Below are 26,254 nucleotides of genomic sequence, written 5' to 3'. Positions count from 1 at the left end.
GAACAATGTGGGGGAGGGGATAGGGAGCTGTGAATGACTGAGTTAAACAGGAAGATGCTGAGTGAGGGAGCTACAAAAATAATGAAAAGAGAAAACTGATGAGCACAGAAATATAGAAACAGAACCAGTTCTGTTAATAAACTAAGTTATCAGCTGCAGAGGACCTTAAATATGAAATTAGTTATTAGTTAATTACATAGTATTTTAAAAATTATATTGATTATACATAATTTATATTATACATACCAGAAATGATTTCAGGATGCTAAGCTAATATATTTCGAAGCTATATTTAGTTTCTGTTGGGTTGTGGCAGCCATGTTTGTTTTCATGATAACTATACAATATAATTGCACGGCCCCACAGTAGCACTTCTGCTCAGGGTTAGATTTGTGTTGAGTTTTCACATGTGCTGCATGATATTCCTGTTCTGACTTCCTTTCAAAGTCTTAAGACATGCAATTAGGATAATTAGCATCTCTAAAAACATGTATGTCATACAGAATTTTACAGAAGGTTAAGCATGCCATAAGCAGGGATGCACATAACTGGTATGCAAATGCGCATTCACCTTCAAAAGCGATACATGTGGCAATTGATTGCTGTAACAGTACAAATGTGTACTTGCATACCAGGTATGTGCATCCCTGGACGTAAGTATAAATAAATAAATCATTAAATAAATAAAAATATATGTATGTAAATGTGTGTGTGTGTGTGTGTGTGTGTGTGTATATATATATATATATATATATATATATATATATATATATATATATATATATATTTATATATGATAATGAGTCCTCTTTAGTCTCTGAGGCACAAGTGGATCATCATCTCATTTTCTGCCTGCACCAAGCCGAGTTCATGACAGTCTGCAGCTGAGCTAAGCAAAATTGTCCCCTAGCACTCACTTCTATCATTTTGAGTTTTCTGAGGATAGTAGGGAACTACATCATCTCCATCCTGCCACACAAACCCTCTCCTGTTCAAATATAAACTCAATCAATCAAACAATGACGTGGTCTCTGCTGAACTCTTACTGAGAGAATGATAATACCTAATTTTTTCAGCGATTACAGTTCAACAATATAGTTCCCTCAAAACTCATGAAGTTCAGGAACATGTGATTGAACACCCCTGAAATATAAATTCTTTGAAAACCTATGACTGTGTAGCTAAGGACACCTCCAAATGCATCATCGGGCCTGCCAATGGAGAGGTGAGACAACAGGCTCCACATCAGTGTCAACAAAACAAAGGAAATATCACAGACTATAGGAAGCAAGACTGGAAGACAGGCACCGATTCAGATAAAAACAACAGCAGTGTCAGGTTACTTTGCCTGTACATCACTGACAGACTGGACTGATCAGTACATACTGATGTTGTAAAAAAGACTGAATTTGGCATATCCTTTGAGATCCTCACTAGTTTCTTCAGGAGCAATGTGAAAAGCATCCTAACTTACTGCATGGCCATATGGAATAATAGCTGTAGTATTGTCCTGCAAAGCCTGACACAGGGTGATGAAAGTGTAGAGCAGGCTCCCAGTTTTACAGGACATTTACATGAGGAAGTGTGCGTGAAATGCCCACAGAATCATTGATGACCCCAATCAACTATTTATCCCTCTCAAGTCTGCTGTATAGAACTGGAAAGCTGAACACAACTTCTATTCGTCTGTCATCACATTACACCATGAAACTAGACTTCACTGACCTTAAACTGTAGGTTCTTCAAGCCCAGCCGTAGCTTTCCCACACGGCAGCACTCCATCAGTGCCAAGAGCTCGACATCATGGTCACTCTCAGCCTCCTCGTCTGTATCTCCACAGCCCATGACCAGGATGTCATCTGCAGTGGGTTCAATGCCGTTAAGTCCTGCGAGGAGCTCATCTTGCTTTCGCTGATATACCTTGGGTGCCACAGATTAACAGCTTAAGCCACCGTTTTCTCCCCTAGGGGGTCCAAAATGTAGTCTTGATGCTGCTCTCATAGTCTAGTTTACACTGTTGAAACGCATCTCGGGTGTCCACTAAGGTGAAGACTCTTGCATTCGGAGGTTTCTACAGGATGTCCTCCAGAGTGGGCATAATGTAATGTGAGCGTCTCAGGGCCTTGTTCAGAGATTTAGGATCAATGCATATCCTCAGCTTTCCTGGCTTTTTTACTACCACCGTGTTGCTGATCCACTCTGTGGGGTCTGTGACCGGCGCTATGTGGCCATCAGCCTCATACTTATCCAGCTAAGCCTTCGAGCCGCCTTCATGGCAATAGGAACATTGGTCGGAGCGCACTGAACTGGAGGAATGGTGGGGTCTAGGTCGAAGTGAGCTTCTCCAGGTACGTATTCCACCAGTGAGTTGAATACATTGCTGTATTTGTTGATGAGCTGGCTCTTCATTTGGGGTCCAGGCTGCCTACGTTCCACATTGTGAACATCCTCAGGAATTGTGAACTGTAAAAGGCCAAGGTGTTCACAGGTGGAGCCTGACAGAAGAGGATGCTGGTTGGTCTTCACTATTTCAAAGAGATCTTGTATCTTTGGCCTCTCACAGTGCATTCAGTTTCGAAAGTGCCCATGGAGCTCAGCATTTCCCCTGAGTACAGCTTCAGTCTTGTATGACTTGGGCAGAGCGGTGCATTGGAAGCCAACCTTTTCTTGTCTTGAAGACCCATTACATTGCATGTCGCTCTGGAATGCAACTGACATTTCTGTGGCTTGTTGTGAAATTGCAATGTTACAAACCATTTTTTCCCTTTTGCTTGTACTGCACCGATTGATTCATATATGTACATCTCTTCATCGCTGTTCTGCTCTGATTGCTCTGTTGTATTTTCCAGACAGTTTACTTTCCCATTGGTTGCTCTTCTTTTGCTTTTTTGACACACTTTTGGGGGCGGCATGGTGGTGCAGTGGTTAGCACTGTTGCCTCACACCTCTGAGACCCGGGTTTAAGTCTCCGCCTGGGTCACATGTGTGCGGAGTTTGCATGTTCTCCCCATGTCGCCGTGGGGTTTCCTCCGGGTACTCCGGTTTCCCCCCACAGTCCAAAAACATGTTCAGGCTATTTGGACTTGCTAAATTGCCCATAGGAATGCATGCGTGAGGGAATGATGTGTGAGTGTGCCCTGCGATGGGCTGGCCCCCCATCCTGGGTTGTTCCCTGCCTCATGCCCATTGCTTCCGGGATAGGCTCCGGACCCCCCGCGACCCAGTAGGATAAGCGGTTTAGAAAATGGATGGATGGATGGACACACTTTTGCAGAATGGTTATGTGTGTCACATGATTTGCATTGTTTGCCAAATGATGGGCAGTGTTCTCTGCCCCTTGCATGTGAGTTGCCGCAGTATTTGCATGAATGGGCCGATTTTACAGTTCTGGGTGGGTTGCCCTGCCTGGATTGGTTTTGCCTGGATTGTTGCTTAGCGATGGCATACACAGCTTCTGTGACTGGAGGACAGGCAATCTCCATTGCTCTTATACGTATGTCCATCGGTTCTGCTGCACAGCAGTATCTCAATGGCGGTGGCTAGCGTCAGTTCCTTTTCTCTCAGTAATCTGCGTCTTGTGCTCTCATTTGCAACACCCAGTACAATTTTATCCCGAATCATCTCGTCCCTCAGCTGACTTACTCACAGGTTGCGGCTCTTTCCCTCAGCCTGGTCACAAAATTGTCTATGGATTCCCCTTCCTTTTGTCTGCAGCTCCCAAAAAAACGTATCTCTCGTATATCGTATTCTTCGCTGGTTTGAAATACCATTGCAGCGCATCTAATATGACGGCGGGATTCCCTTGATCCTTGACGTGTCTGCAGTCACTTCCCATTTGTTGCAACCTGAATTTTCTTGTCCTTATCAGCTATGCCCGTGACAAGGATGTAGTCTTCATATTCGGCACGGAATATATCCCAGTTAGTGCACCAATCGCCCGTGAAGCTCATAGGCGAAGGGAGTGCTATATTAGCCGCCATGTTGGTGCCAGCTGTTACTGGGTGATTCTGTCTCGTCTTCAGCAGGGGAATGGATCAACTTCGGTCCTTACGTAAACTCAACTGACGGTCGGCAAGCACATACTATTAAAATAAAACACATACACTAACTTCTGACACCATGTTCAAGTGTGACAAAGCATGAATGATGACAGACATGACTTCAGCCATATATTGTATATCAGCAAACGGAGAGCATGGATCCGGACGTTACTGGCGGGTCTTGTGTAACCAAAGCAAGATTAACTGATTGCCGATAGCATCAATCTAACTAGACCTGTAAAAGGTTCAATTGGAACACACAGCCAGTTTAGATCTGGCAGTTGTCCCTCCTACCTGTCTCCAGACTGGTGCCGGCAGCAGCAGCCAGCAAATTCAAGCCCTGGGTCACAGTCAGACGTGGTCCTAAGATTGCTAAGCTAAGAATTCCTGCACATCAGTCAGCTGTTGCACTTAGCGACAGGTTCTCTGCTCTTGGCAGTGTGTCCGCCGAAGAAGAAAAAATGCTTATAGTTGGAGAATCGATAGTTAGAAACGTTAGAGAGTTAGAGAAAGCAGCAGTCTCTGTAAAATGTCTCCCTGGGGCAGTTTCCAACATCAAGGTGAAATTGGACACCCTACGCAGCATTTCTATGTGTGTAAAAGCTAAAACAAAATGCCAGAATCTAATTGTCTCTGGTTCCTTATGAATTCTCGATAGAAGAGATGTAATCTTTAGTAGGCAACTTTCCCTAAATCACTGGTTAGAGATATTGTTTTAAGATGATGTGAGGAGGATATAGGGCTCTCGAAGGAACAAACAGGCACACTTACTGTAGGTTTGATTCTAAAAACTATTTATTACAAGCAATACAAAATAACCTTGCATTAAAATCAATACCAAAACATTGGATCAAAGGCAATGCAAAATAGTCCTGTATCACAAGTGATATCTAATAATTATAGTTATACACATATATCATTAACAAGAATAAAACCTCCAATACAAGAAATAATTTAACTAGTATCCTTGAGCAGAGCTTTCCCTTCCCGTGAAGGTAAGGCAGGTGTCTCAAACACTGACCAGTGGCGTAGTAAACATATTGAGCAGCACCGTTCCCAGTCTTCAGCAAACCCCTCCAAAACCCGGGGAAACAGGGTAAGCGTCCTTGAATAGTTTTTAGAAGCTCAAAATAAATAAATCGCAGGACCCTGATACATTTTACCTATAGTTTTAAAAGAGATTATTATTAGCCAACCTTTAACTTTACTATTTCAGGAATCCTTATCTACTGGTGTGGTACCTTCTGATTGGAAGCATGCTAATATAACACCCATATTCAAAAAAGAGGATATAAGTAATCCAGCAAACTATAGGTCAATCAGTTTAACTTGCATAACTGGAAAAGTAATGGAAGGTATAATCCAAGTGAAAATGGTGGATTACCTGGATTCAAATAACATTCTGACTGATAGCCAACATGGATTTAGGAGAGGTAGATCCTGTTTAACTAATCTACTTGAGTTCTTTGAGGAAGCTGCAAGAGAAATTGATCACAAAAAGGCCTACGATGTGATCTACTTAGATTTCCAGAAGGCCTTTGATGTCCTTTTTGTCCCCCACAAACGGCTCTTGCTTAAGCTCAAAGCTGCAGGGATTTTAGTAACTGTAGCAGCTTGGATCGAAAACTGCTTAACAGACAGGAAGCAGCGAGTAGTTATTAGAATCACAATGTCACAGTGGGCCTGTGTTCATAGTGCGGTACCGCAAGGTTCAATTTTAGGACCACTATTGTTCCTAATTTACATTAATGATATTGACACCAATACATACAGTAAACTGGTGAAATTTGCAGACAACACGAAGATGGGTGGTGTAGCAGATACTGATCTAGTAGTGGAGAAGCTACAATGGGATCTGTATTTAATTAGCAACTAGGCTGATACCTGGCAGATGAAATTTAACATAGATAAATGTAAGGTAATCCAAGCAGGGAGCAGAAATATAAAGTACAGATATTTTATGGGTTCCACTGAAATAAAGGTAGCTGATTATGAGAAAGACCTCGGTGTGTATGTTGATGCTTCCATGTCCCACTCTCGCCAGTGTGGGGAACCAATAAGAAGGCCAATAGGATGTTGGGTTATATCTCTAGGTGTGTGGAGTTTAAGTTAAGAGAGGTGATGCTAAGATTATACAATTCCTTGGTAAGACCCCACCTAGAATACTGTGTGTAGGTTTGGTCACCATACCTTAAAAAGTACATTGCTGCCTTGGAAAAGGTTCAACGTAGGGCTGCAAGAATGATTCCTGGTCTTAGAGAATTGTCTTATGAGGAGAGGTTAGCTGAGCTGAATCTGTTCAGCCTCCCACAAAGGAGATTAAGGGGGGACATGATCCAGGTGTAAAAGATTTAAAGAGATCTGGATGCTTTTCAGACAGATGGCTATTTCAATATTAGTTTAAATACTAGAACTCCTGGCCTAAGTAGAAATTAGCAGGAGAACATTGAATTTGGGAAAACACTTCTTTGCACAGCATGTAGTTAGAGTATGGAATTATCTTCGTGTTCAAGTAGTGCAGGCTAAAACCCTGGGTTCCTTTAAATCAGAGCTAGATAAGATTTGAACAACTGAACAACTCTGAGCCATTAGTTAAATTCTCCCCAAACAAGCTTGATGGGCCGAATGCCCTCCTCTCATTTGTATTTTTTTTATGTTCTTATGCTCATCTTCAGGCATACTTGGAAGTACATAACATACTGTATAGATTCCATTTGGACTTCCGCCCAGAACACAGCACTGAAACTGCTTTAACTAGAGTCGTAAATGATATATCAGTGCACCTGATGCTGACAACGTGACTGTGCTAATGCTTTTGGACACTAGGGCAGGTTTTTACACAGTCGACCATTTTACTGTATTACAAAGACTTAAATTGGATGTTGGGTTGTGTATTAAAGTGGTTTCAATCCTATTTCACAAATCAATATCAATATGTTCAAGTGTCACATAAATGTACTCTGTCGTCTTTGTCACCCGTCAAACATAGAGTACCACAGGGATCAGTTCTTGATCCTTTATTGTTTCTCTCTACATGCTGCCATTGCGTAAAACAATGAGAAAACATAATATTAAGTATCATTCCTATGCCAACGACACTGACATCTAATGACACCGCATGAATTGTCACTTTAGCTAATTGCATTAGTGACGTGAAGACCTGGATGACCGAAAACTTTTTTTATCATTAAATACTCATAAAACCAAGGTTCTGTTGTTTGGAGGCAGGTCTGCGTATAGGAATGCTGTTATCTCCGTACTCCACTCCAAGGGCTGTAACCTTGGCGTCATCTTAGATACAAAGATTTGAACAACTCTGAGCTATTAGTTAAGTTCTACCCAAACGAGCTTGATGGGCTGAATGGCTTCCTCTCATTTGTAAGTTTCTTATGTTCTTATATAGCATGCGGATGCAATATCGAAGGTATGCTTTCTGCAGCTACATAACACTGCCAGGCTACCACGATTCCTTACTACTCAAGACACTGAGAAATTAATACTTGCCTTTGTATACAGTAGGTTTGACTACTGTAATGCTCTGTTATCTGGGAGCACACACAGCACGTATAACACCTTGCAGAGTATTCATATTGCAGCAGTTCGGATTGTCAAGAGGAGCAGGAAGTTCAGACATGTAACTCCATTTTTTTGGTCCCTGCACCGGCTTCCACCGGTTCTAGACTGACTTCAGATTTCTCCTGCTTACATATAAGGCACTTCAAGGGTCTAGCATCCTCATACCCAACAGAATTACAAGCCGCATTGTAATACTGTAAAACTGTAAAACTCCACACAGATGTAACCCAGGCGGAGACTCGGGTCCCAGAGGTGTGAGGCAACAGTGCTAACCACTGCACAACCATGCCACCCCTTGAAAGACAATAGAGCTCGAGAAATACAATAAATATTCCTGTAGAGGTATTGGGAGGTGGCATGGTGGTGCAGTGGTTAGCACTGTTGCCTCACACCTCTGGGACCCGAGTCTCCGCCTGGGTTACATCTGTGTGGAGTTTGCATGTTCTCCCCATGTCGTCGTGGGGTTTCCTCCGGATACTCCGGTTTCCCCCCACAGTCCAAAAACATGCTGAAGCTAATTGGAGTTGCTAAATTGCTCGTGTGTGTAAGTGTGCCCTGTGATGGGCTGGCCCCCTGTCCTCGTTTGTTCCCTGCCACATGCCCACGCTTCTGGGGTGGGCTCTGGATCCCCTGCGACCCAGAAGGATAGGTGGTTTGGAAAATGGATAGAAAGCCTACAAGTCTGAACGCATTTAGTGTGTATAAATTTTACTGTGGACAGACTTAAGAAAAATCAGCAGCAGCCTTACTTACATTTCTTCAGCATTTTTTCACACAACTGACATGACAGCTTTGATGCATCTGTGCTGCTGATCAACTAGCCACCATGTATCCCTCGCTTCTGTTTGCGGTATGTCACACTAAGGCTATAAACATTTCCGGGATTTTTCAGGCTAGAAAAATAGATCGTAGGTGTGCATGTGTGAGTGTGCCCTGCGATGGGCTGGCCCCCCGTCCTGGGTTGTTCCCTGCCTCGTGCCCATTGCTTCTGGGATAGGCTCCGGACCCCCCGCGACCCAGTAGGATAAGCGGTTTGGAAAATAGATGGATGGATGGATGTAGCAGCTGCATGCCTATACACATACAAATTATTTCCATTATCGGTTGCTGAAGGTACATTCACCATTATTTTATAAATATACTACTGTGGAAGTAAATGCATTGTGTTGTAAAAAATCCAATGAATAATAACCTAGATGCATTTGTAGTGGCCACAAAACTACAAACTGAACACACTGTATTCCATTAGCAGTTTCATACTGTATTTCTCTTTCATCAGCAGTATGAGCATGAAAGTTCATGAAATACTGTTTAATATCCATCAGGACCTAAATAGATATATAATACTTTCCACGACATGTTTACGTAGTGATTGATGAATATAAACAACAGGATAATTATTTGCTTCAGGAAAGGAAAGCTTCAGCACATTAATGGATGCAATAACAGCTTCTGCCAGTAGATGCCAATGTTGAGCCAGAAGTGTTTTGTAACATTCGTCAAACGTGTCGGAATGTTTCGAAGTTTCAAAATTGCCACAACTAGTAATCAGGTCACATTACATTAAAATATACATTTGAACAGCTATTTATTAATTATGCATTGGAATACATGGTAACCTTCCCAACTCTACTCAAAACACAAGCTGTGCTGAGCTGCAGACTTCTAAGACTGTGTAGCGGGTTCTTAGTTTGTCAGAATTCTCAGGGCAGATGTGCTTTTATTTTGAAGGTTTGTGGTCATTTATAAAGAGCTTCTCTTTCAAAACTGCCAGTGTATTTAATATGTAACAGTATGTATATACCCAAGATTGGAGTGAGATTACATTAGGAGCGAAACGTGTGTCTCACGGTCAATGCCTGAGACTTGAGAGCCCTGCCAAATACATTTATTGGATCTTGCTCATCCATATGATAACGTGCTTGTAGAGGGATCATGTCTAACTTATTTTGGAATTTACCTGGAAACAACAAATGCTATTTTCTGATTGGCTGGTAAGTGGCTATTAACGCTGTATAACCGGTGGAAAATGCCACTTCGTTTGCCTGCACATCGTCCAGAATTCTATATAATGGGCCACCGTGCTGGATGTTATCCTTTACTTCTCAGTTTGAGAAATACAAGGTGTGGCGTTTGAGTGGGTGAACTGGGTGAGATGCATGCATCTCACAGTCAATGTGTGAGACTTGAGGGCTCACTATATCACCCACACCCGCTTCACCAAGTAAAGGTTAAGAAAACCAAGTAAAGGTTAAGAAAACACAAAAACACTGCCAATGCGTGAAACATAAGAATATAAGAAATGTAGAAACAATAGGAGTTCATTCGGCCCATAAAGCTCATTTGGTGAGAAATCAACTAATAGCTAGGAGTTGTTAAAATCTTATCTACCTCTTTTTTTTAAAGGAATCCAACATTTAGCTTGCATTGATAACTGGTTCATGCTTTCTAATGTTTCTGCATTAGGTAATTGCAGAAACTGCAATTTTTTCAATCTGCATTTTTTTTTTTGTTATTTTAAAGTTTTTGTGTTGTCCTTAATTGTGACCCGTCGCCACGGAATGAGTCTTAAGTCACACTGGTAGAACTTCACCCAAAAGACTCATTTCGTGGTGATGGGTCACAATTGTTTTGTGTTCTTAGGTCGGGTGTATGTTTTTTGCATTTTTGTAATGTGCTGTACATTTTAGGAGCATTTTACTCCATTCATCTGTCTACTGTCTTTTGCTTCCCACCCAAAAACAAACCCTCCAGTAAACATCTGCTCAGTATACAAAAACATGTTGCATGTACAAAAATAGAGAAAACTGAAAAAAATATATATATAATCAAACAGAAAAAAATAATAAATACTTTCATGCGGCAAGAATCAGCGGAGGTCAGTTAGTTCCTTAACTTTGCATAAGCAAGTCTCTACCTAGTAATGGTTATGAGAGTAGCTCCATGCATATGGGCTGTTGAAAGTTCGATGGAAATGATATCCAGCAAACTAAGATCCCATAAGTGTCTGCACATTGAGTGAGGAGGGTACCAATTACAAACCAATCATTTATTAGCTACTGTAAAAGCAGCAAGGAGAAGGTGCTTTTGAAAAGGGGTAAATGTCCAGTTCGAAAAATCATTAAAAAAACAGGTTGGGAGTTGATAGTACATCCCTGCCTATTAGAAAAGACATATCAGTAGCTAGCTGGTGCCAGATAAAAAGGAGGGCGGGCAAAAGAAATGCAAACGGGACCCTAATACCCAATGAGAACAGAAGTTACAATTTGGAGATGAGGAAATATTCGTGTAAAATCGTTTCAGTGGAGTCAAATAAATTCTATGAACAAGCTTTCAATGTATCATTTGGTGGTTAGAAGTCCTAGAAAACATAGGAACTGTCTGCCAAGTGCGATGAGTCAGAGTCCCCTCTGCCTCGCATGCCGGGTCTTCTGACTACACCGCTGTGACACCAAGAGGCTTGTATGATGATTTAAGAAGAAAAGAAAAAATATGAGATGCAGAACAAGAACCATTTTGATTACTACAATATATTAGCTTTCAAAGTGGATAGAGAGATAGACTCAGAACTAAAGGAACACCATAAGAACGCAGAACCGGTTTGATACAAATGATACACATTTGATACAATGATACATACATTGATACACACACACACACACACACACACACACACATATATATATAGAATGAGGAACCAGGAACATTGTATTGAGCCCTAATATCCTGGAATGTTCTTAAACCTTTATCACTAAATTTATCCCCAAAAATCCTAATACCACACTTAATCCAATGAGAAAAATAAAACGAGACATTACCAGTTAAAAACTTATAGTTTTTAAAAAGAGGAGGGTGATGATGCCATTTAACCAAGGATTTGGATTGTCTTCCTACAGACCTCCAAGCAGATCAGGTGGGATTTTATAGGGCCAAAATGCCTAATGCCTATACCGCCTAATGGGAATGGCACAAAACTAGCTCTTTTAAATGAAAAGGGGCCACAATTGATTCTTTGATAGACCTCCATGACACTCTGGCATCTGAACTAAACCATGTACTGTATATAAGGAACATAAAAGGAAAGACTGGGCGTATACCTTAAAATTCAAAAGAGAAGGACCTCCATCTAACTTACTACGCTGAATAGTAGACATTTTGATTCAAGGGCGTTTCCATTCCATATGAATTGAGGGAGTGCTGCATTAATTACTGTAGTTCCCAAAATTGAGCATGGGCTGGTAAAGGAAGCATGGCACTAAAAGTGTGGGAGAATATTCATTTTAATTATAGATATCTGAGCATTCAGAGATTTAGGTAAATGTTCAGAATGTTCTTGAAATTATTGCGAATAATATCATGGATGGAAGTATAGATGTCAATACCTAGGTGTCTAAACGAATTAACAGGGTTAATGACCGGTAGGGGACGGCAAGGAATTCGAAATGTTTAGTTTTTTGATTGCAGTCACAGTAAATTGAATTTCTCCTTGTGGGATCCGAAAAAATATTTTTTTTTATCACATTTCACCCCCCCCCACACACACATACACTTAAAAAAGGTGATTGGATCAATGTTTTGTACTTGGCTTTTTTAGCTGCATATCCTTTCATTTTAATAGTTGCATGACCTTTTAATGGTTAACAATTAAGACAAGTGTGCACATTGCTTAACGAAGACCAAGAAGAAACAGTGTAGATTTGGAAATATTGTTGCAGTAACAATGTGGGGGGGGGGTTGATTTATACTGAAACCAAACCAAGATGGATATTGGTATATTGCCATTAAATAGACATGCGCTTAAATCAAAATTGTAATTTAAATAATTTCTTGCTGGATGCTTTATTGATCCAAAGGGATTCCTTAACATGGACCTTCAGTTACATCTGTAATCAGAATTACATAATATTTTAACTAAGGTACTTGCATAGTGCTCAGAACATGCCAGAAGTAAAAACTGAAATGACCAGACAAGCTCTGGAAAATTAAAATATTTATTTAAATTATTTAAAGAAATAATATGATATGATGGGGGCGGCATGGTGGTGCAGTGGTTAGCACTGTTGCCTCACACCTCTGGGACCCGGGTTCGAGTCTCCGCCTGGGTCACGTGTGTGTGGAGTTCCATGTCGTTGTGGGGTTTCCTCCGGGTACTCTGGTTTCCCCCCACAGTCCAAAAATATGCTGAGGCTAATTGGAGTTACTAAATTGCCCTTAGGTGTGTGAGTGTGCCCTGCGATGGGCTGGCCCCCCATCCTGGGTTGTTCCCTGCCTCGTGCCCATTGCTTCCGGGATAGGCTCCGGACCCCCTGTGACCCAGTAGGATAAGTGGCTTGGAAAATGGATGGATGGATATGATATGAGCATAACATGGAGTAATTCAATAAAATAATGACTATTCAGAAAGACCCTACAGCAGCCATTAATCACATTCGAATCTTTCATATGTCATTCTTCAGATTACGGAAGCATGCATTCCATTGTTAAAAATTCCTGAAAGTCTACTGTGATGTAATCAAGAACACAGCAAAATGTGATAGTCATACGTGACAAATTTTAAACAGAGGGCTGGGCCACAGATGCATATCTACTGAAATAATTGTAAGAAACACCTGTAGACAATGGTCTTTCAAATAATTTCTGTGTTTAGAAGATACAACATTCGCTCCCATTGATAGGATAAAAATCACGACAAGATGAAATATTTAGACATCCCACTAAAGATCAACTGCTAAGACTAGAATGTTATCTCATATCTTACACTCACAGCTTACAGTAAATGGAATGTGGCTTTACTTGTTAAACTTTAGTTTTGTAACATAAAAAGAAAAATATCTACCATTTCACAATGCAGTAAACAGATTTGGTGATCCATGATGCATAGTAGACACCCTTCATGTTCCTGTTCTTAAGATGGGTTATGCAGTACAGGGGCTCGTGGAAACAATAAATGCTGTTTGAGGAAATTTTGTGAAGACATAGTTTAATGTGGTGGTTGCAGCATATGATAACTGGGATGATAATCAGTGAGCTACATACTGCCCTCACACCCCCAGTGTTTGATTCAGACCCTTACTCAGTGTATGGAAGTTTCATGTATTGTTAGATGGATCATCATGTTAGATGGATTGTTCATGCAGTTAGATGGATTGTCTTTAATCTCTCTATATACTGTACTGTAAGGTATGACTATGTGTGCTGTCAAGGACGCCATCCCCTGACATGCCCTTCATGGATCAGGCTCACTGCCATCTTATACTAGAAAAGTATTTATGGAAAACTGATTGGTGCCAGTTAGATGTAGTTGTATGCAGGGACGGATTATGGGTTGTGTGGGCCCCTGGGCAAAACGTTCGCGAGGCCCCCCCCCACCACCACCAGCACCACCACCACAACCACCACAATTCAAGGGCCCTTGGCAGCCATACGCCCTCCCTATAGGGTCAGGGGCCCTTGTAGGCAGAGGATCAAAGAATGTAGGCCCTCTAAAATAGACAAACGAAAATACATTGTTGATAAGCGTTGCAAATTGTTTTGGGCTAGGGGCCCCATGGGCCCCCTGCACCCCAAGGGCCCCTGGGCAGCGGCCCCGCTGGCCCAGTCCGTAATCCGTCCCTGGTTGTATGGGGAATACCCTAGAATAGCTCCAGATCCCAAATACAGGAAAATAGCTTACAGAAACAAAGTGCAAATCAGTACATGATGGCACATTTAAAAAGTCAAATTTAACATATTGCTGTATGATGTTTAAATAAGTTGTTATAGTAAGTGTTTTATAATGAATAATAGCAATTTTTCAGAAAGAAAAACCATGAAAAGATATAATGTAAAACATGGAAAACATAGTTACCACCTGGAGTATTTTTAATTCAAATGTTCATTCTTAATAATCCTACGAAACTCCAAACAGTCAAATTCTCAACATATCACATCAGGAAAAAAAGAAAACATTTGAATTCTGCAAACGGAAAACCATTAAATGTCATCTGCTAATCAAATAACATTTCAAACATTCTGCAGCGGGCAAACTGAGGAGTGTTCGCTACCAACAGCATAATTGTTTTTGAGATGTAGGAGTGGTGAATGTCTCATAGTTTCATAGAAAAAGAAACATCAATACAGAAGACATTCTTAAGCATACAGTACACAAAGAAAAAAGGAGGTAAATGAAAGATATGCGGGTTAGGTGTGTCAGGTTCATTTGGTGTAGGTGTCTATAAGTTTATGCCCTTTTGTGAACTGGCATCCTGTCCAGGTGCACAATGCATTATGTCAAAGTCAAAGTCAAAGTAAACTTTATTGTCATCTCTGCTATATACTGTACAGGTACATAGAGAGACGAGATGACGTGGCTCCAGTTTTTTTCAGTGCAGATGAGAGAAATAGACATGTAACAAACCAATAAATATAAGGTATACAAAAAAATATACTATACTTGGAGATAGAGGTAGAGGAGGTTATAATAGTTATGCATGGAAAATGTGCAAATAGGTGGCAGAAGTGCAAAAATGCTTGTAGCAGAGTTTGTGTGTAAAGTGCAGATGTGCAAGAGTCAATTTGTTCACAGTCCGGGTGTGTGTGGGGGGGTAAGTGTGTTCAGGAGTCTAATGGCTACTGGGAAAAAGCTATCCCGCAGCCTGGAAGAACGAGTCCTGATGTCCTTTTGTTCCCTGGATAGGGCTGAATTAGAACCAGTCTGCAATTAATATTTACACTGACACAAAAATTGCATGTATTTCTTTGTAGACAAAAAAAAAAGTACAGATGGAGAACAAGTGTTATGACCAAAGCTGGACACAGACCAGGGAAGCAGGTGAGGAACAGAAAGACTAGGATAAAAGGGGTTTAATTGGGAAACAAAGAAGCATACAGGACAAAAGGCTTGACAATACAATGACAGAATTAGGGAAACATACACTGACGTGGACTTAAATACACAGAACTAATGAAGACAATTCCCTCTCGGTCACAAGAGGTTTCAGAAAAGTGGATCATGACAACAAGGTTATAGGGATAGAGCCCAGACAGGTAGCAAATCACATGGCACACATTCATACGCTACAAGCAATTACATTTAATTTTTTTATTATTATTTCTTTTTTTCCTGCCGTCCCCATGCTCTCTGTCCTGTTCGTGTTATTTTAATTTTCTATGCTATTGTTATTGTTTGCATCGTAAGAATAAAAAAATGAGCCATAGTCCATAAAGACGCAATCAACTATTAAATAGAAAGTGATGAGAAAAAAGTCAATTAGCTTGATGCGTGCTGCTGTTTTCCACAACGCATTTTGTGAACTATTTTGGTTTCACATGGAGCTGGTTGCTGTGATAATACATTGGCATTAAAAATATAGTTTTATGTTACATAAAACATTTAATTAGTAAGTAAGTAAACTTTATATCAAACTGCTTCACATATGCAAAATTAATGGAACAATAAAGGAATATATACAAACAACAGGTTCCTAAACACAACATGCCTAAAATACCCCTCACTCAACCCCTAAAATAAATTAGTAAAATTCTTCCAATGAATTTAAAAATGTCTGCTACATACCATGTAATATATATATGTATATATACTCATTTTAACACTTAATTCTCCCCTAAGACTAATGAATAACAGTGAGTTTTGACTTAAATATGGAAACAGTAGGCGCACCCCTAATATGCAATGGAACACTATTACAGAAACTCAGTGATGCCACAGCGAAGGTGCGGTCACCCTTCACCTTTGGCCAGGCATGTCTGTATGCAGAAGATATTGAACTTTGAAGCAGATGAGCTACAGACCACAATGAGTGCCACTCCTGTCAGCTATGAATAAGAAACAGGCTGCAGTGGGCACAGGTTCAGCAAAACTAGACAATGGAAGATCGGGAAAAAATGTTGCCTGGTTAGATGAGTCTTGATTTCTGCGGCGACATTCAGTCAGCATTTCACATAAACAACATGAAAGCATGAATCTATCCTGCATTGTATCAACCATTCAGGATGGTGGCGAGGGTGTAATGGTGTGGGCGACGTTGGGCCACACTTTGGTCCACAGAGTACCAATGGAGCAACATCTAAATGCCATAGCCTACCTGAGTATCAATGCTAACTGTGACAATCCTTTTACTGTATGACCACAGTGTACTTAGTTTCTAATGGTTAGAAGCATGATAAGGCACCATGTCACAAAGCTTATATCATCTCAGTCTGGTTTCTTGATCATGACAGTGGGTGTCATTTATAAAACATTCATAAAATAACGGACACATCTGCTCATAAAAGACAATTTTATTAAAATCTTATGCCACATTTACAAACCATGAGTAGCTTAACTTTTTTGTATTTTCCCTCTAGTGGTTTGGACACATACGTCCAAGTTTTAAGTAACAGAGAAAAAAATCCATCCATCTTCTGAAATTCCTTATCCTGTTCAGGGTCACCAGGGCACCGGAGCCTATGGGCACAAGGCAGTGAACAACCCTGGATGGGGGGCCAGCCCACCAAAGGGCGCACTCACACACACCATTCACTCACACATGTACACCTACGGTCAATTTGGTAATTCCAATTAGCCTCAGCATGTTTTTGGATTGTGGGTGGAAACTGCTGTACCCACAGGAAACCTCACAAAACCAGGAGAACATGGAAACTCCACACACATGGAACCCTGGCACAGACTTGAACGCACGTCCCAGCCGTGTGAGGGAACAGTGCTAACCACTGCACCACCATGTCACTCCTGAGGAAAAAACAACATTCAATAAATCACACTCATGTCTCAATTAACCAAAAACCGGGCAATACACCTCACAAACATATCAAGAAAGTCTGACATTTTCATGTGCCATGGTTTTTTGGTAATAAGTAAAAATATAACAACCATGATGGCCATCATTAAAAAAATCATAACGGTATCAAGATAAGATACCCTTTCCCATAAAAATGGTGCTCTAACCTTTAAATAATCTGCTGGAATCATTTGTCAAAAATTACCTGTGAAAAAATTATATAGTATTTCTCACATAAAAGCTTGTTAAATATTATCGTCCTATTTTTACTTGATTTTTTTTCACCTTCCATGTCCCTTTAGGGGCTCTGTACAATTGCATTACGTATAAGGTACTATAAAGTACTATTCTGTCCGTCAAGCAGATATCTTTTAAAAAGCTCATTGTTATCCAGCATTATCAAAACACTCCTCATTTTCCAGAATTTAAGTGTCTGCCTGCATCTGAATGCCATCTTGTCACAAATCCTAAAGGGTAATGACAGCCCTCAAGTTCTAAATCCTAGCAGTGTTATGAGTACTTTTCTAAGATAAGAATTTTTTTAATGCTCCTACTCCTAAAACTAGGACTAAAATTGTGTCACTTTGAGGATTTTGGGCCACTTGGGACTCTTCCTACTCAGCTGCTTTATAAATACTGCCTCAGAACTCATTGCAAAAGAATACCCAGCAGAAGTGGTGGAACGAGAGATTTGCATCATGAAGGTGTACTGTAGCTGAGATATCTGCAGCAACCGAATGACACTGTTTATATGAAAGCTTGGGGTCCGAGTTCATGGTTATACCAATTTTCTTGTGACCCTGAAATGATAACACCACAGTCTGAAGAAAATATGGCAAGACTGAATCCATTCCACATCTTGGCCTGAACTGGCTAATTAGCACACTTGCAATAATAGCTTCACGTTTATATACCGGTTGTTTAGTTACAGCCCACCGTGAGGTATTGAGAGTTATTCACTGACACGCGGTCCAGTCCCACCCTCTGGAAATGGCTGCCTGTCTACCGCAGCCAGGTGTTTTATTGACGTCCCCTTGGCCTGGTCCAGCCACTCGGGTCCTCAGCAATGAGGATCCTGCTATCCAGATCATCCCCAGGGAATCATGCCATATGATCGTAGTGCCGTAACTGATGCTCCCTTGCAATGTAGGTAATGTGCCTTATTCGGGACTCCCTAAGCAATCGCTTCTTCGACACAAATTAAAACCAGCGGTACCCAAGGACTCTCCAAAGAGACACAGTCCCAAAGGAGTGCAGTCTTCATCTCAGGTCACTGGATAGAGTCCATGTCACACAGCCATACAGCAAGACAGGGAGCACCAGGACTCTAAAGACTTGGACCCTTGTCCTCTTACAAAGTTATCTGGAGCATCACACACCCCTTTCCAGCGACCTCTTGACCTCCCATGCTCTGCCAATGTTCATGTTTGCACTCTATGAGAACCCTCAGTTGTCTGTAGTTGTCACAATCCAGGCAATCACCGTTCCCTTTCAAGATGGGCACAAAAAGTCCCATTTTACAGTCAGTTAGGATGACACCTGTCTTCCAAATGGAAGCAAAGATTGTTAGCAATTCCAGGAGGGCACCCTGACTACCAGGCTAGAGAAGTTCACTTTGCTAGCAATTCATTTCAGCTAACCTCTCCTCATAAGACATTCCTCTATGACCAGAAATCATTCTTTTAGTCATATGTCATACTGTTTCTAAGGCAGCAACATCCTTTTTAAGGTATGGTGACCAAACCTGCACACGATATTCTAGGTGGGGTCTTACCAAGGAATTATATAATTGTAGCATCACCTCCCTTCACTTAATCTCCACACACCAAGAGATCTAACCCAGCATCTTATTGGCCTTTTTTATTGCTTCCCCACAATGGCGAGAGAGGGACATAGAAGCATCAACATACACACCGAGGTCTTTCATAATCAGCTACCTTTATTTCAGTGGAACCCATAAAATATCTAAACTTCATATTTTAGCTTGCTTCATGGATTACCTTACATTTCTCTGCATTAAATTTCATCTGCGTGGTATCAGGCCAGCCATTAATGTAATTTTTAGTTTAGGAATGTTTAGGAATACAAAGAGAGATGCAATGTTATCTTGAGGAGCCCCTCATCCATCGTGGAGAAGACCCACTTAGCTGGTGGCAGGCCAAAGCCTCAGTCTTCCCAGACCTGGGGAAGGTGATGGAGGGGAGACTGTGCATTGTGGCAACATCTGTTCCTTCGGAGAGAGTCTTCTCACAAACAGGGCAGATACTAAATGAGAGGAGAAACCGCAACAGCCCATCCAAGCGGAGGCATTTGATTTTTCTGTCAACCTGCACTGAGGACATACTGTTTGGTTACTGAGTTTGGTTCTGTTTCTGTTCTGTGGATTTGTTTGCTGTGTTTTATTCATTTGTTTATTTGTGTAAAATTAAAATTAAAAGCAAAAGAGTTTATCAACACCCAAAGCTTTCATATTTGCAGAGTTAGGCTAAAATATGAGGCATTGAAATCAAGGTATCGTTCTGGTATTGCTACTGAAAAATTCTGAGCAATGCCGAGCCCTACTCATAACCCTGGTATTATTATATAAAGTTCTGCTCCCTGCTGCATCTACATTAGGTGCCCTATAACAAATACCTACAATTAGACCAGCTTCCAGTTTTACCCAAAAGCTTCTGTAGCTTTAATTGCATTAGGGAATTCCATTGACTACATTTTATGTACGTAACCGGGTGATCTATGAGTTGTGCACATAAGCAGTATAACTGCGTCTCTTGGGAACAATAAAGAATAGGTGCTTGCGCCTTTAAGAAAGCTGATGACGTCACCCAATGGTGAGCGTGGAAAGGAACCGCCTGGAATCGCCATTTTTAACTATATTAGTTATGCTGCGGATAGATTTTTGAGCTGGGGTGGGTGGGTTGTGGGAGGGTATTCGAAGTGCCAGGTTTGTTTACTTGAATAAGTAGAGTGCGATTTAATGAGATGTATGTACTTTTCTTTCCGCATATTGGTAAAGCGTGAAAACTGAAAAGTAGCTGTTTGTACATTTCAGAGAGCGGTGTTTCTGAACGGTTTACTGCCCACGCCTTTAAAGTTTAGCTGGTATGTGTAAAGTCAGTAACAACCTATTGTTCATATTGGATGTCTGTTCCGTTGTTAGTGGTGTGCTAATAATGCCGTGTTTGTGTTGTTACAGTGCCACTGCCGTACGTATTATTTCCAGTGTAATACTGCTATTTTCCCTTTTATTAATGCATACTCGCTTATACGAGATTAGCCTAAAGTGATTTTTGTATTTTATTTTGTTTTTACACTGACCCCCCCTAACGAGAATGTGGAGTATTATTTTTCTCAGTTTTGAGAATCGCCTGTAAGGGAAAATGGAAGGATAAAGAAACTGTTTTATGTAAATCCTCTTATTTTCCAACAAAACATCTATTCAAATAGATCTATGGAATAAATTTAACCCCAAAATAGTGTTTGTGTTCCTGAGTGTTATTTCCCGGGCCACACACACATAAACACATACACACACACACACACACAGACAGAGACAACAATTCCACCATCCTTTCTGTCCTGCTAGTCTCTACAGAAAATTGTGTGATTTTCCAAATTATATTTTTCCCCCCGGCGGCGCTGCTGCCTCACAGCAATAAGGTCCTGGGTTCGGTCCCGGGTCCTTTCTGTGTGGGTTTTCACCAGGGGCTCCGATTTCCTCCCAAGGTTCAAAAGCGAGCAGGATAGGTTGATTGGTGAGTCTAAATTGGCCTTGTGTGTGCGTGTATGGATAGGGGCGCCAAAAAAGATCGACCAATATTGGTTTTTCAGGGCTGGTATCGATACCGATTATTACTAGTTAACGTGGCCGATAACTGATATTTGGCACCGATATACATTTGCAACATATAAAAATCTCTGTCAAAATTTAGAATTTTACAAACACCAACAGAAAAACTTTGTTTGAAGAACTTTACTGTTTATAAATCCTAAGGGTTGATCGATTATCGGCCTGGCCGATTATTGGGAGCCGATATTAGGCATTTTGCCGATTATCTGTATCGGCGTACCTAAATTCACGGAATAGATAGATAGATAGATAGACAGAACCAAATACGATATATTAAATAATAGCATTGCAGCTGGACATCATGTTTTGCTTTGTCTCTTTATTTGTTTTTTGAGTGCCATCACATGCAATAATAAGACAAACAGCATGCACAACGTTTGGCCACTTTGTTTTTGATTACTTAATCAGATAAAATGATAACCATTAAAAAATTAATTCATTTGTGATTGCATTCAGGTATAGGTAATTTTATGTTGGTTACATGGCCATCCTAGATCTGAGCGCTGCCCCTTTGCCTCACTGGTTGGTCACAACCTGAACGTCCACGTCCTCGGTGTGGGAGATCACTTTTCCGTCCACCACCTCCTCAACCACCGTTATTATTTTCTTGGTCCTTATTGACTCCGCTGTGGAAGATTAAAGGAAGGTTAATTACATTAATAAAGCAAATTGTCTGTCATACATCAGAAATATTTTTTAAAGTGATAGTCTTGTGATATATTTGATGCGCTAATGCACATAAATTTGAAGGAAAACAAAACAAGATATCCATTCAGTCTGTAGTCTGAATATATATATAGCAATAAATATTTTGTTTTGTTTAAATAGAAACTTACGTTTCTCAACTTCAGCTGCTTTGTATCTGCAAAGAAATAAATCAATATTTTATTAAAAAATAAATGAACTGCTTACATCAAACCTAGAATTAATATGTAATTAGCTAAATAAAAGGTATACGGACTGGAAAGAGTAGAAAAGTCTGCAGAATTGGTTTTTATAAAGTTGCCCTTACTGAATATCCCCTCCTTCCAACAGTCTCCTATACTCCGCAATTTCCATCTCCAGGCGAGTCTTGATGTTTAGAAGGCTCTTGAACTCGGCATCTTGATGCTCAATCTTCATACGCATTCTTGCTAGTTCTTCTTCTAGCTTGTGGACCTCTGTCTGCAATTTGCCGAGCTGCTGACAGTAGCGTGACTCTGTTTCGCCTAATGTGCTCTCCAGTAGCATTTTCTGTTGGGAATAATGACAAAGGATCATTATTTCACAATGCTCTGGAAGCAGCCTTCATAGGTTATACAGCTTTCAGCTTGACAATTGGAAAGGAATTTTCATATTATTGAATCTTGCTTTTGACAAATTTGTGTAAACACATGCAGACTGCTTATAGTACAAATGAAAAGCTTGCAATGCTAGATAATGGATAAATGGTATGCAGGTAATACAGTCTAACTGGGGAGTCATACTCTAGAAAGACTGGAGCGTGTATGGATATTTGTCATGTTCAATAGCAGCTGAACAAAATGCTTGCTTACTTGCTTTTCTTGAGTTTTTGAAAATGCTTATGTATATCATTCACATCTACAGAAACTAGGTGATGTGCTATTTTCTGTTCCAATGTATAATAATAAATAACATAAATGCTGTCACATCCTTAGAGTTCTCGTGTGAAATCATTGCTACCTATACAGTACTAACTGAAACGTATAAGCAGTACATTTCAAAATTCTCACCCGGCTATGCTCGGATTGCAGCTCAATTTCCAGTGTCTCTAGGGTCCTCTTTAGCTCACTAGCCTCGGAGCGGGATGTCTGTATAAGCTCTGTGTGCTGGGAAACCTGCTTATTCAACTCTTCATACTGTGGGGAAGAGGGAACAACTGATATGAAGAAGCACATTCAAATCATCATTCTAAGGAAAACACAGTCTCCTGTGGTTCTGCAAGTGTAAACTCCATTATTTGAAATGCCCATTTCCTTGTGCTTACTTTGCCTTTGTACCATGTCTCCATATCTTGGCGGTTCTTGAGGATTATGGCCTCGTACTGCTCTCTGATCTTCACCATGACTTCCGACAGGTCTGGCTGAGGTGCTGCATCCAGTTCCACATTTACTGCGCCGCTATTAATTTCAGCCCTCAGCCTAGCCATATTCTGGGTTTCACAATGGATAAATTATGTCATTTAATGCAACAGGGAGAAAACAAAAGGTAACAAAAAAAGAAATGTCCTTGCACGTTGCTTCACACCACCTACTTCCCCATGGTCTTTCTTCATCAAGATTAACTCCTCCTTCATCCGCTCTATCTTCATCTCCAAATCTGACCTGGTTACTGTTATATCATCTAAAGCCTTTCTGAGTCTGATAATGTCTGCCTCCACCGATTGTCTCATATCGAGCTCAGTCTCCATCCTAGATAAAATAAATGCTTCATTTCAGCAGGTCATAATACATCGATTCATATTCTATAACTGTTTATCCAATCCTTGAATCCCAGGTCACCCAAGCACAAAACAGGGGACATTTTGGAAAGCATGCCAGTCTATCACGTGAGACAGTCACAGGACACCCAACAAGATATGTCTGGTCAGTGTCAAAGAGGCTACCTACAGTAATATCCACTGATCCACCATGCTGCACTCATAATACATAATACATATCTAAACAATCTAAACTAATTCAGACAATATAGCAAATACGACCGTTGTGAATGGAATTATTGAGACATTTTATGAGCAGTGTATTTACAGTCAATGCTACGTAACATGGTTTATTCTCAATTTTACATACTTGATTCTGAAGTCGTCAGCAGCCAGCTTTCCATTGTCTATTTCCAGAATGATTCTGCCATTCTCCAGAATAGCATTTCTAATCTGAGGAGCAGACACAGGGTCAAGAATAAATGTCAGTGATACAAGATAAGTCAATCTGAAATTATGCATTTATGCACATGACAAGCGATAACATCTGTGAAAAGAACCATAAAAGAACAAGCGTCAGATGTTTTAGTTGTCATTATAATTTAAAAAGGTTACCTTCTTGCGAAGCTCAGTAATGGTTTTCTCATGTTGGCTGTAGTCTCTGGACAACGGAACTTTCTTTTCATACCATTCACGGATTTGCTGCTCCAGTTGATTATTTGCGCTTTCTAGGGACCGCACTTTCTCAAGGTAGCTTGCTAATCGCTTATTCAGGTTCTGCATGGTGCCTTTTTCATTGATTGCAAGTCCAACTTCAGGAAAGCCCCCTCCAAGCGCATCAGCAAGGTCAAAGCCAGTTTTCGTTCCCCCAAAGTTGGAGATGAGGACATTATTACCCCCTGCCCCACCATATACACTGGGAGGCCTACCAGATAAAGCCACAGGTGAGGTTCTATAGCCAAAGGAATAAGTGGACATGGAGCTCATTGTGGATTTTGTACAGGTAAGTCTTCCAAAGTTCTCAAGATGTTGATCCAACAGCTAAGTGCTACAGAAAGTGAGAGACAGAAAAACAGATGGCGAATATATAGTCTAAAGAGGGAGTGGTGGCCATGGGGAATCTTTTAATCACTTTCAATCATGCATTTTTTTTACTGTGATATCTCTTGGATCACGAATGCTATTTGTTCACAGAAGGCAGATAATAGCGTGACAGCCAAGAACTGGTTTTGATCATTGCATAACATTGTTATGCATTTTTTCCACTTTATGGGTTTATTTGAAATAAAATGGTGAGTAGAATATGTAAGGTAAGTTTGTGATTAAAGACATCAAAGTCTAAGTTAATAATTTTCACATGTTCAACTAAAGGACTGCAAGTAAGCATTTTTCCTCAGTTCTTTTGAGTTTCATTTAACGAGAAACAAAATATCATACGTGTGAGTATAATGTCATTTTTCACGTGAATAATATAATAAAGTAAAAACTAGATATCATTTTCTGGTTTTCACAGAGCCAAATATTAATCTGTGTTAACTCCTGGATATGGTCAACTTTATTCAAGTGTGTAGCTGGTTAGAAAAATTTTAGAAGCAATAAGAACAATGTAAAAGAAAAGTATGTTGAGAAAAGAGATTGTTGCGATATTCTTACACAGACAGACGTGTTCGACTTCATTGCTCAGCCAGACTTGATACTATCTAAGCCATGTAGTTTTGTGTTTACAATCAATAAAGAATACACAGTGTATAGCGCACAGTGGATAATATATCACATACACAACAGAAGCTCATAAAAATTATAATGGATTTTTAACTAGCTAAATTTATATTTCTGATATCAACAATGGGCATTTTGACTAGTTAAAACTGAAGTCCTGATATCAAAATTTGGAATTTTAACTAGTCAGTCCTGCTACAATGTGGCTAACTCTTTCCTGAAAAACCTTACGTTCTCTAAAATCGCATACAGGCACTTGTCACGACATAGTTCCGTTCCTACAGCTACATGTAGATCATTAAGTTAATTGGCTGACAATCAAGGAGCTGCCCCTTACCGATAATTCAAGCATACTGTACTGGTAGCGAATTTGTGTTAACCATTTTTAGATATTGTTTTAATGTCACCTTTGCACCATTTATAACATTTTAGTATGTATATAACTGTTTTATTTATAAATGTTTTATATATATACTTATAGTATATATACATTTATATAAAAATGGTCATACAGTACTGTACAGTATAGGCTACTGTAATAAACAATAGAGGAAATCAGCTCTAATATACATTACTTAGCTTTGCATACTGTAAATACAGGTAATCATTTTTATTTATTGTGAATAAAGAAAAGGTGTAAAGGAAATTATAACTTGATAACTTTGTTATAATTTGCCTAACTCATACATATCACAGAACATAAAAATACATACATAAAAATATGTAGTCTTGGTGATTACAAACACTAGTGTATTGAATACTGAGCAATTGCCAAAACGAGACAGACAGAGAAATGGTGATGAGATGATTGACACTGAGATGGCTACACAGCCATTTCCATGACCAAAGTTTTTGTACAGGTGGTCGGACG

At 40.2% G+C, this 26,254-nt stretch overlaps 1 protein-coding gene across 1 annotated transcript in view; it reads right to left on the bottom strand.

Moving 5' to 3' along the window:
* Positions 1-24,742, bottom strand: part of LOC125716086 (citron Rho-interacting kinase-like) — a 49,098-nt gene extending 24,356 nt beyond the window's left edge. The window contains exons 1-10 of the mRNA XM_048988322.1: positions 24,280-24,742; positions 24,035-24,117; positions 23,500-23,656; positions 23,233-23,397; positions 22,979-23,104; positions 22,258-22,478; positions 22,082-22,107; positions 21,763-21,871; positions 17,286-17,346; positions 1,726-1,920 (exon numbers count right to left, since the gene is read on the bottom strand). Coding sequence (XP_048844279.1) covers positions 1,726-1,920; positions 17,286-17,346; positions 21,763-21,871; positions 22,082-22,107; positions 22,258-22,478; positions 22,979-23,104; positions 23,233-23,397; positions 23,500-23,656; positions 24,035-24,117; positions 24,280-24,651 — 1,515 coding nt within the window. The 5' untranslated portion in view covers positions 24,652-24,742. The remainder of the gene's footprint in view (positions 1-1,725; positions 1,921-17,285; positions 17,347-21,762; positions 21,872-22,081; positions 22,108-22,257; positions 22,479-22,978; positions 23,105-23,232; positions 23,398-23,499; positions 23,657-24,034; positions 24,118-24,279) is intronic.
* Positions 24,743-26,254: the final 1,512 nt, after the last annotated feature.

Source organism: Brienomyrus brachyistius, chromosome 20 (genome assembly GCF_023856365.1).
Source record: "Brienomyrus brachyistius isolate T26 chromosome 20, BBRACH_0.4, whole genome shotgun sequence".
NCBI lineage: Eukaryota > Metazoa > Chordata > Actinopteri > Osteoglossiformes > Mormyridae > Brienomyrus > Brienomyrus brachyistius.
This window is presented reverse-complemented; position numbering and strand designations above follow the sequence as displayed.